Genomic DNA, 12,145 nt, shown 5'->3' with positions numbered 1-12,145 from the left:
CTACAAATGACTCCTACTTTTCTTTGTGACAAAGCTCACGCGCGTGTTTGGGATATATTCCGCTGTGCTCAGCCTCTGCGCACTCTGCTCGTTGTGTAAGGTTTAATCTCTACAAAGAGATTATGCAACAATTTTTAATTTGCTTGGGGAACACTTTCTTATGAAGTGACATTTGTATAAAGTTGATCTTCAACATCCATAGTATACTTTCCCTTCCTAATAAAATAAATCTGTTTCTTCTCTATTTTCTTGATGAATTTAGGGTGAACAAGATTAATCAGAGCATTTACCAAGGAAGGGGCAAAGTGAATACCTCTGAAGTATAGAATACCTCATGATTTACCTCAGGGGTAGATAGCTTAAATAATGCCAAGTACTGCCAGGCCCATACATAAATATTTCTCTGGTCTCTCTGCAGAAGGTCCTTGGTGGGCATTTTGAGAACGTGTGGTGTAGGCAGTAGTCCTCAAATATTCCTAAAAAATAATCTTGCATTTAACAAGAGGCCTGTGTGTAGAGGGTGGGCTGTTACTAATAAAAATATTTTAGGACCTGTTTATGCCATCCCAACCCATCATACTCATATATATGTAAACAGTTTGGGTTTGGTGCAATTTTTGCTAATAACGTTTCAAAGCTCAATCAGTTAGGGAAAGAAACAAAACAAAGGGGATAAGTTTTTTTCCAATCTGTAAAGTTTTTTAATAAAGAACTGCTTCTTAATACTGATCTAAAATAGAGACAACATGATTACTCTGTTTCCATAGCTCCCAATAACCAAGCAAACCTAAAAAAGATGTAGAGACGAAAAATGGTTTAAAATTTTTCTCTTCAGTCACTGTCTAACTTGCATTACTATATATATTAGCGCTCTGAGGATCTCTGAATATATTGCCGCTCCTTAATTACTTTGTAGGAATGCAGGATTCGTCCAGCAGAACCTTAAAGACCAACAAGATTTACAGGCTAAAAGCTTATAAGAGCTTTGTAGGAATAAGCTTTCTAGGAATGTTAATTTTCTGAGCTTTTTCTCCAAAAGTTTCTTCTGTTTCTGCTTGATATTCTAAGGACAAATAATATGGTTCATAACCATGCTTTTTTGTCACAGAAGATGGGCTTTCATTTTAATTTTAATGTTATTCATTTCAAAGTATGTATTTTCTCCTGAAGTATTTCTCTTCTGTAACTTTTCTGATGAATTTCAGCACAGAGTTGTGATTCCTAGAATTCCTTGGTAGAAACTCTGCTCACTTCTAATAAGCCCCACTCATTCAGGATTCCCCCCCTCCCTTTCCCTTCTTCTCTCCCAGGAATAATAAGTATTTTGCCCTTGGATATTTGAGTGGATATTGTTTGCTGTGGGAAGTCATCTGTTTGGTTTTATGTGTACTGACACTTCCTTGTCTTGTTTCCCCTTTTTAGGGCAATGTTCAAGGCATATCTAACCAAGGAAAGATCTGAATTGTATCCTTTACTAGGTAAGTGGATTACAAGCTTCCCACAATGAGCAGTTACTCAGATGAGAGCCAGAAAGCCATCCGTTTGTGGAGTATGTCAGTAGGGTTTGTTTATTTTCCTGGACATTTATTCCTAAGGCAGCCCTGAACAGGGAAAATACTACAAGAAAAGGGTATCGACAGCCATGATAGGTTTTGTGCCTCAGCTGCAGTATTAGTCTATGATATTTAAGCCAATGCTGCTAATCCCAACATTTTACTTCAGGAATATTATGGGGCAAATGCAATTATGTCTGCTTTCAGCTGTGATGCTTCTTATAACGTTCAGAGGGGAATGTGTTCAGTTATCCCTTCCACATTGCAACTTTCCCCATCACAGTTTTGATATATCTCGGGTTGACGTAAGAAATTAAACCAAATTTTTTGGGGAGTTTTGTGGAAGCCGCAGATGACACACAAAGGCCAGCAGACGACACAGAAACAGTTTAGAAACTCAGAAATGCATACAACGTCTGCACAGTATTGTATAATATCAACATATTTTATCTTTTTAATACCATAAATATACACAATTTCTATTTAAAAGTTAAAAGAAAAGAAAAAAGAAATTTCAGACTTGTTCTCTGGTATCAAGGGGGGGGGCAAATTTTTTTACATGGATTCTTAGATCACAGGGGGTGCTGTGCCCCTTACCCAAGCAATGCAGAAGGGACAACTGTATATAGGGGAAAGGGAGAGGTTATACATTAGTGGTAGAGCACAGGCTTTGCATTCAGAGATCCCAGAAGAGGTGGTCTACCTAAACAATTGCCCAGACTATTAGAAGTATGTGGAGGCACCAGGGGGTCAACCGGCAACCGCAAGCAGCAGCTCATCGCCCCGGCACTGCTTCTGGGGGTCTGCTCAGCCAGCCTGCTGACTCCGTGAAAGAGGGAGGAAGAGAAAGGGAATGAGCTAGCAGTTGCCAGATGGGCCTTTACCAGGTTCCCCATCAACTTGGCTCCTAGTGCAGCAGCGGCAGCACCACAAGTCTGTGCACACCTGGCTCAAGGCACAGAGACTGCCTCTGGGCATGGTGCCTCTGCACAGAGATTGTCAACTCCAGTTTGGGAAATTCCTGGAGATTTGGGGACAGAGCCTGGGGAGGGAAGAGTATGGGGAAGGAAGGGACCTCAGCCGAGTCCCACCCCCACCCTCTTCCATCCCCACCAGATTTCTGCCTTCCAAGTGCTGGCAACCCTAGTTTGGTAGGCATCCTGAAATATTTGAGAACGAAGGGAGTTTACCCAATCCCGCCTCTCCTATGTTTTGTGGCTAGCAGGAATTAGTGCAAGAGCAATCCCAGGGGGCTGGGCAACATCATTTGAATCCCAGTTGCTTGTGGTGCGAGGATGGGAATTAGCTAGGACCCTTGTATTTTAGGTTGCAGGCTTTGAGAGGTGAAATTCAGTAATATTACGGCAATGAGTTTTTGGGCCAGGAAGGGTTTGGTTGATCACTGATAGTCAAGAAGCTTACTTTTATATGGTAACCCACTCTGGAAAAGGGGCTGAAGGTTATGTGAATTTTTGCTGCATATTGGCCATGAATGAAACCCTAGTGTCTTCTTGGTGGGTATGTGGGTATGGATTCAACAAATGATAACGATTTTTGCTGTTTTAATGACATCTCTTCTACATTATCGTTTTCCCCCAGGTCGGAAGAAAGAAACTGATATCTTTGAGGACTTGGTGGAAAATTTTAAACATTCCCGCCAAAGCCATATCTTAATGTACGAAGGCCACTTAGGATATGGGAAAAGCCAGTTATTGTGTGAAATTGCCTACTTAGGGCAAACAGCTGGCCATAAGTGAGTGCATTTTTATCTCACTTTTTTGCATATTTCTGACCACATTGAAAACCCACCCTCTGCTCCTCAAACCATTTGTTACTCTCTCTTCCCCCAACAGGTTTCAGTCATTGTCAATAGCAATACATCACTGTAACACTTCACGTTCCCGACCCAAAACTTTGTGTTCACAGTTGAATGTGCATAAAATTTCTGGGCTCTCATATGAATTTGAGAAGAAAAGGGGTTGTCTAAATTTGTTCTCTCCTTCTAAAGCATAACTCTTCTCAACACAACAAAGATTTTTGAGGGGCCTCTTTAAGTACACCTAAGGGATTCTAATTTTAATGGATGATAAACATCTGTGTTATCCGTTCTTTCCAGAGAGTCATCTGTTCTTAGGTAGCTCTTTTTTTAAAGGCAACTTGGGGCAAATTTCACTTGGTTCAGTTTGGAATGGACTACTCAAGTCAAGTGATTCTTAATTTTTAATGCACTACCACCCTCCAAATATACACTATAATTTAATGTTCCCAGTTTATTCATTCATTCATTTATTAATTCATTTATTTATCTGTTGCACTTCCCACTGACCATTGTTGCTCGAGGCGGTGTACCAGAAAAATTTGACAATTACAAAAACATACGGAAAAGATCCTTGCTTAGGCCCAGAAAACCACAAGGAAGTTGAGAACTACGTGTTAACAGTGTCTCATTCATCAGCTACAAAATGTTATCCCTTAGATCAGGGGTGTCAAATTCATTTGTGACAAGGGTTGGATGTAACATAAATGTGACTTGGTTGGGCAGGGCCCTGTGGAGGATGGGGGGTGCCTTGGCTGGTGAATCTCCAGTATGCTCCTCAACCCAGCTTGGCACTGGAGAGGTGGCTACCTCAGCTTGAGAGGGCTTATCAGGACCACGAATCAGCTGAGGCAACACCCCCCCTCGCTCCCCATCTGGCCTGGTGAGCACATGGCTCACCAGGCCAGATTGGGGGTGGGGGGTTGCCTCAACTGACACGAGGGCCTAATAAGCCCTCTCAAGAGGGCGAATCTGGTCTCCGGGTTGCATGTTTGACAACCCTGCCTTAGATTATGTGCATATCAAGAGTAACGCAGACTGCTATTGTACCTCCAGAATTTCTTCTGAAAACTTGTTTTGCATATGGGGCAGTGCAAAACAGAGTTTCACCCTTCTAAGACCATGGACTTTAGTGAATTTAGAAGAATGTAACTGTGTTTAGGATTATTTAGTGGTATTGCCATTTCAAGCAAGATAGGTGGTGTTACAGGGATCCGAATGCTAGCCATTCTTGCACTGGTTTCTTCATTTGCTTCAAGCTCCCATTGAATCTGATATATCTTTAGCCTCCATATCTTGGACTAAAGGTTGTATTGTGATCATCTCTTGCCTTTTGCATTTCCCGCTCCCTCAGATGAAGATGGCTCACATTCTTCTGTATTCTGGGCAGGGTTGTGGCCATAGAGCTAACGAAGATAAATTTGTCGCAGAACTTCTTCACCATCCGTACACTCATGGCTATGTTCTTGGGGATTGATGTCTGCAAATCCTATGATGCCAGGCAGCATGTCCTACTGAACAGGATCCGTGGAGTAATACATGATTCCGATTTCTGCCTCCTCAACAGCCTCTTTTATGTTAAGGTAAAGGAGCAATTTTTGTTAGGGTATAGTAAAGGAGGGAATGTAAACCGTGGCATAATGACGAGGATCTGGTGATCATTGCCAAGTACAGCTACAGAGACACCCTGTCCGGCATTCGATATATAATGTCAAGTGAAAGCTCTACCCACACTATGGGGCTTTCTCCACTTACCTTCTGCTGCGCGCTACTCCAGGAAAGTAGCACGGGGTCCAGCGGCTCTCCCCACTTGCAAGGGCGGCAACCACGCAGCGCACCTCAGCGCGCGTCATTCCTGGCGCTGAAGAAACGGCACCTTTTGATGACCCCGTGCAGAGCGCGGGGTCGCGGGGAACCCCAAGAGTGCGCCAGGAATGACGCGCGCTGAGGGGGCGCGAGAGCGGCGAGCAGCAGAAGGTGAGTGGGGAAAGCCCCTATGAGGACTGGCTGAATTCCCTGCCAGGTTCAGTACTGCTTCACAGTCAAAGTCTGATGTTTCACAGATATTGGAAACATTTGGCGGTGGTACAGCATTAAGAGCACTGCTTTTCAAACTTTGAAGTGAGGTCCACTTCTGTATTTGTGGAATCACATTTTTTTGCTTACTATGTTATGAGGAGCTACTTGCAAATTAACTCCAAACCACTTTCCCCCTCCTCAACATAATGAAGGAATCTCATGTTTAAAATTGAATAAAGATTTAATTTGGTTTTTTTTCACTGCTCTATTGAGCAACAGACTATGGTGGATTCTGCATGGACCAAAAACAGCGGTGTGAAAACGGTGTAAACCCTTTAACATCATTTTAAACCATTTTACACCACTTTCACACCGCTGTTTTTGGCCCATGCAGAATCTGCCCCAAGGCAGTGCAGCAGCCTCCCCAAAATCGGGACAATTTGTAGAACCCGCGGGATGCGGGACAAATTGTCTAAAGGCGTGACGGTCTCACCAAAAGCGGGACGGCTGGTCAGCCTACTCATGACCCACCTGTGAGTATTAGAATAATGATTGTTAGAATATTAAACTAGGATCTAGGAGACCTCAGTTCAAACCTTCACACTGCCATGAAGCTCACTGGATGAACTTGGGCCTACCCTTCTCTCTCAGAATAGCCTGCCTCACAGGGTTGTTGTGAGGATGAAATGGGAAAGTATATGCCTCCCCAAGCTTCTAGGAAGAAAGGCAGGATTAAAAGGTGAGCATAGTCAATAGTATAATTTCCTGCTTGGGAGCATGGGATCTGTAGTTGTTTCTGACTCCTCATTGAATCAGGTGACGGAAAAGTAGAATCTTATTTTGCCTAGAAGGAAAAGACATTCCAGTTTAGAGGCCTGGGATTTGTATCTGGTCAGTCCTTCCCAGCACCGGTTACTCTCTCTCCCTTATGAAATAATGGTTGTGTGACTGGGAAAGAAGGGAAACTGGCAGAGAATTGGAGAGTTTTTCGCTAATTTGTTGTGTATGTTTTCAATTTTAAAAAACTTGTCTGTCAAGCTTTCACAAGGAAAACTAAAAAAAATATTTTCAAAGTGAGCCAAAGAGACTGCACTACTCATTAACCAGTTGTGTTTTGGGGGTGGGTTTGTTTCCTGATCAGTTCCCTGCTTCAGAAGTCATTTCAAACATGGATGCTCAAATGAGAAACGCACAGCTGGAAAAAATTCTTGTGAAGATTCTCAAGAAGGTAAGTCATGATTTCCATCACCTTGGTGGGGTGATCTGCTAAGTATATACTACTGGTTAACTTCTCAGCAACTTCTGCTATTCCTACTGAGTTGATCAGTTCCTTATTTACCTCCCTTGGATATCCTTAGAAGCTTTTGGTCTTCATTGATACCTGCACTATTCTGTATGATCTTAATTCTGTAGCAGCACTGAACACTGACTGAACCCTGTGAAATAGAAATTATCAACTGGAGGCTAAGATCCATGAGGCGATTTTATATAGCCCCTGGCAACCCACCACATTTTATTCAAGGAATGGTGAAAGCTTTGATCACACTTTTATAGCAAAAAGATTTGTGCATGCCCAGTTGTACACAGCTCCAATGAAATGTTTGATGCTTTGTTGTTGAGGTCTTGAGGAAATAGTTGTAGAAAAGAGATTCCACACTGTAAGACTACATCTTTACATACTTTGTGTGAGTTTTCCACTTATGTGCTGCCCTCATTGCAAGATGGTGCCAATTTTACTGTGCAGCCTGACTACTCAAGAGGAGCAGCAGCAAACATGTTGACCTTACGGTTAGACAGGCTTTTTTTTTGCCATCAAGTCACAGCTAACTTATGGTAACCGATATATCTCAAGGAAAGAGACATTCAAAAGTGGTAAGCCATTGCCTGCCTCTGCATCACAGCCTTGGTATTCCTTGAAGGTTGCTTATGTAAATATTTGTCAGGCCGAGGCTGAGAGTATGCGACTGTCACAAGAACACCTTTCAGACTTGAGGTACTGTTAAATGAAAAAGGTGGATAATCAAGGCAAGATCCTGTCTTTTCATAAATCTCAAGCTGGGTAAAGGGCCTACATGCAACAAAGGAAGACCTTAGTGTGTGAGCACAAATGTAGTTATATCATCAAAATTATAAACCTCTTTTTCAGTGGAATGCTATTGTGTCTATCAATGGTTGTCCCTTTTATCCCTGGTTGACAATATTGGTCGAATCCCCACTACCGTCTTAGCCAGGTTTCAGAACGCAAACCGTCTTAGCCAGGTTTCAGGGATGACCTCCCCATTGCTTGTGTGGCAGATTCTGTTTCTGGTGCTCGTTCTCCCCGTTCTCCCGCTTTCCGGAAGGACCTGGTTGTAAGTGGCACAGACCCCATTGACACGTTTCAGAGCTGATCCGAGGGGAGGGATAAGGGTTGAAACCTGATTCGGGCAACCAATCAGCACTGCTGGCGCTGATGCAGCGTTTCCTTGGTTTCATTTCTGCTTTTGCGATTGGCCAGCAGAAGGGGACACATGTGCAAGCACACGGAAAACGTTTACCCATTCACCAATTAAATGTTTTAATGATAAAACGTGAAATATCAGTGATAACCCTTTAAGCAGCATAAACACTCATAAACATAAACGTTAAATTTTTACACGTTAGTTTTTTTAACACGCCCCAACAAGGTACGTTTCCATGGGGGGAAAAGGTCCCGCCCCATCAAGGCACACCAGCCAATCACGGGAGACTGGCGAAGCAAGATCGCCTGGTAGTGGGGATTGCTAAGAGTTCTGTAACCGGGTGTGTCTGCTGTGTGCACGCTGCGGTGGGGAGGTAGAAACTCTGATGAAGAGGACACAGTTTCACCACAATCCACCATCTCACATAATTTAGTTAAAAAGTAGAAATAGTGTTGCACATTTTCAGCTTAATGACATCTGTTCTAATTTCCAGATGTCCTCTTCTAGAAGTTTTATGTTAAACTGCAAGATGGGGTGGGGAGTGGACAAGAGAAAATCATGGGGGTACTAGAAGCTTGTGTCTGCCTGCAGTGCCATACGGTATTGAACAAGAATGGCAGTACCCCAGTTCCTATCTCAGCTGGGCCAGGAGAATTCTAGGATTTATGTAATCGAAAGCTACTTAGAGATCCACGAGGATCAACAGGGTGTCAGTTTTCCTGATTCTTCCAGCAAAGTAAAGCAAAAGTCCAAAGACATCTTAAAGACTGTACAGTCCAGAAGAGGGGGCTGAAAGGGCTCTGGATGTGGTGTGATCCTGGCAGCAACATAAATGCCACTTATACTGGCATAAGGGGCATTTACACTGGCACTGGGGAGTTCGAGCATGATACCCAAACACCAATGCTGTTGCGCCCCAAACACTCCTCTGGTGACACCATAGGGGCATTCCCATGATGGAGCTGGCTTTCCGAGAGCCAGCATGGTGTAGTGGTTGAGAGCAGGTACACTCTAATCTGGAGAACCGCGTTTGATTCCCCACTCTGCCACTTGAGCTGTGGAGGCTTATCTGGCAAACCAGATTAGCTCGTGCACTCCAACACATGCCAGCTGGGTGACCTTGGGCTAGTCACAGTTCTTCAAAGTTCTCTCAGCCCCACCCACCTCACAAGGTGTTTGTTGTGTGGTGTGGGGGAAAGGAGATTGTAAGCCCCTTTGAGTCTCCTTACAGGAGAGAAAGGGAGGGTATAAATCTAGACTCTTCTTCTCTTGTTGGCTTCCTGAGATCTTTCTGCCTGGGAATGACTCCTTTTTGTGTACGTTTATGCAGTTTACGTAGATTCCGTTTTTCTGATGTTCTGATTGGCTGCAGCTAAGGGGCAGGGAGAGCAGACAGCAAAGCCATAAAAATAAACCGGTCCATCTCCCACAGTGTTTGCATGGGAGCGGGAGCAGCACGGGCTTTTTCAAAAGAATCGCCAATTTCATAGTTTTTTTTAAACCGTGGGATAAGGGAAATCTTGCGGGGCGGCCCCAAGTTAGGCCCAGAAGCCATGCGGAAGCTATGCCTGAAGCGGGATGTTTCACCTCCTTATCCCAGGATATTTTGTCCATGGGGAAAACACTGTGGTGTAGTGGTTAAGAGCAGATGCAATCTAATATGGAGAACCAGGCTTGATACCGCACTCTGCCACTTGAGCTGTGGAAGCTTATCTGGTGAACTAGATTAGCTTGTGCACTCCAACACATGCCAGCTGGGTGACTTTGGGCTAGTCACAATTCTTCAGAGCTCTCTCAGCCCCACCTACCTCACAGGAGAGGGGGGAAGGGAAAGGAGTTTGTAAGCCCCTTTGAGTCTCCTTACAAGAGAGAAAGGGGGGGATATAAATCCAACTCTTCTTTTTCTTTGCCAGCATCACAACAACTTCTTCCGACATTCATATAAATGGTAAGCTTTGTTTCAAGAAACTATCACAGCACAGTTTATTTCTAGGGACTTGTCTGAAATAAAGTTTTTAAAAGCCCTCTCGATCATCGGGGAGGGTGGAGGCAGAGCAGAGGAGGTGGAGTCGAGCCAAAAACACACCTTGTTTGTACTGTTCCTTGCAAAAGTCAACTCTGTTATTATTATACTGATATATTGATTTATCGACATAAGCATTTATAGAAGCAGGAAGGAGCTGAAACATGGAAGGAGGAAAGGTGTGTGGGCAGTACAGGGGAGTGAGAAGGCTGGCTGTCGGAGGGAAGATGTGCAGGACAAATCTGTGCTCACTGTCAAATCTCCCTGCTCTGACTGCGAAGCAGATTCAAAGTAGTGCCAGAAGTGGTCTCGCTTGCTGCAGAGAGAATGGAAAGGGAAAGCGGGGCCCTAGGAAATAGGTCCGTACAAGAAATCTTGAAGCAACAGACACTTGGCCACATCATGCAGCAGACTTTCTGCATAATCAGCCTCTGCTTCTAAGCCAACAAAATTGTGGAACCTTTATAGTATGTGGTGTGTATCCTGCTGACTTGGTGAGCAATGTCTGAAGGATTTCTCCAGTCTTAGGAACCCTCCTCCAACTTAAATGGCTCTTTTTCCTGCAGAAGAGTCACTTATAAGTGAGAAGAAAGTTTCAGACTTTGCTGACCAAAGGGGTAGATTACAGGTTGATATGCTAATTGAACTGGAGAACTCTATGGCTGAAAGATCAACTAATTCTGGGTGATTATATTAAAATGCTTTCTGCTTTGTTTTCTTTGTTCTTACCTTTTTAGGCATCAGAGAAAGAAATTATCATTTTTGTAATTGATGACGCTCATTTCATTGATTCCACCTCCTGGGATTTCCTGCATATGTTGCTGGACTGTGTTCCCATCTTTCTTGTCATATCTTTGTCTCCCTTTGAACAAAGGAGACAACTGCTGTGCTCCACTGCTGCTCAACTCCTGGCCAACACAACTAACACTTACTGCAGATTAAAGGAGTTAACTCCAGCTGTGGTTGTGCAGAAGGCGTGTCAGGACCTTGGGGTAGTCAGCATTGCCAGGGAACTTGAGACGTAAGTAGGAAAAGATGGCGGACTCTACTGGTTACAGTGCGAGTGGAATGTCAGAAGATGTGCTTTCAAATCCAAGCTCACTAGCTAATCCTTGGCCAGTCACTTGTAGCCCAGCTTACTTCACAAAGGTCGATTCCCTACTCATCATTAGATGCATGCTTGTCACTCCAAATATCCAGGTTTACTGCAGCATAGCCACGAAAACAGATTCACCCCATTTCCGCTGCTCCCACCCACCCTCAGCGCGTGTTTTTTCGGAACCTCGATGCATGTACAACTTTTTAAAAAACACGCACCGAACAAGGAGCTGTGGGGAACCTCGGAGATGAATCCGGAATTGAATTCCCCGCTGCTGATAGTGACGTGGAGCCTTTCGTCCAATCAGTGTTCGATACGCGCGCAGCCCCCCCCCCCCTTTTTTTGTGGAGCTGAGATCGATGTCAATTTGAGGCAACATTGAGCCAGTGACATAGTGATGCAAAGGAGCAGTAACCTTGCATTTACTTAAAGCCTAATATTTATCCCTCTTAGCTAGTGGGGTGCTTGTGGCTCAGGTGGCTAAATGTTGCACTGTAGTGTAAAAGGCTGTTGGTTCTAGTCCAGCCACGGACAAGTAATTTTTTTTTAATTGTGTGTGAAGGAATTGGGGCCAATTTTTGAACAGGACAAGTTTTTTGTTGTCTACATTTATCTATTTATTGCAGAACCGTACAGTTTGATCAGGCTGAACCTAAGCAGCATTCCATAGCCGCAAATCTAACTTCTGAACAGAAAGCAAAGTGATCTCTTCGGAAGGGGACGCTGCTGGTTTTCGAAATGGGGTGCTGACACTTTCGCTCGGCTTTCTCACTGTCATTTGGGTTTACTCAAAACACACCATCACAAATCCCTCCAGTTTCTGTCCCCAGCACAGTTCAAACACTGGTCAAAATTCTTGCATACACTTAAAGCCTAGTATTTATACCCTTCTGCCAGTAGGGCTCTTCTAGCTTACGTGGCTAAGCCTTGCACTGTAATAGAAGAGGTTGTTGGTTCTAGCCTAGCCAGAGACAAATAATTTCTTGGTGGTTTTTATAAGCCGTTTCTTCGTCTCCTCGTTTCTCTTTTGTATCAGTCTGCACGTGCTCGCACAGATGAGGATCCAACGGGGGGGGGGGGGGGGAAAAAGTAAAAAAAAATTCCCTCCCAGCAGCAGCAGCAGCCAATCATCAATGTATGAGAAAGTCTCTGTCATTCTTTTACCTCAGCTTTTAGTTTCTTCGGCCTATATCC

At 44.0% G+C, this 12,145-nt stretch overlaps 1 protein-coding gene across 1 annotated transcript in view; it reads left to right on the top strand.

The window, feature by feature from the left end:
- The window catches only part of ADCY10 (adenylate cyclase 10), a 75,758-nt gene that overhangs the window by 19,913 nt on the left and 43,700 nt on the right, over window positions 1–12,145 (top strand). Inside the window, exons 12-16 of the mRNA XM_048482532.1 lie at window positions 1,423–1,478; window positions 3,153–3,306; window positions 4,760–4,952; window positions 6,530–6,616; window positions 10,590–10,873. Of these exons, the coding sequence (XP_048338489.1) occupies window positions 1,423–1,478; window positions 3,153–3,306; window positions 4,760–4,952; window positions 6,530–6,616; window positions 10,590–10,873 (774 nt within the window). The remainder of the gene's footprint in view (window positions 1–1,422; window positions 1,479–3,152; window positions 3,307–4,759; window positions 4,953–6,529; window positions 6,617–10,589; window positions 10,874–12,145) is intronic.

Source organism: Sphaerodactylus townsendi, unplaced genomic scaffold (genome assembly GCF_021028975.2).
Source record: "Sphaerodactylus townsendi isolate TG3544 unplaced genomic scaffold, MPM_Stown_v2.3 scaffold_18, whole genome shotgun sequence".
Classification (NCBI taxonomy): Eukaryota; Metazoa; Chordata; class Lepidosauria; order Squamata; family Sphaerodactylidae; genus Sphaerodactylus; species Sphaerodactylus townsendi.
This window is presented reverse-complemented; position numbering and strand designations above follow the sequence as displayed.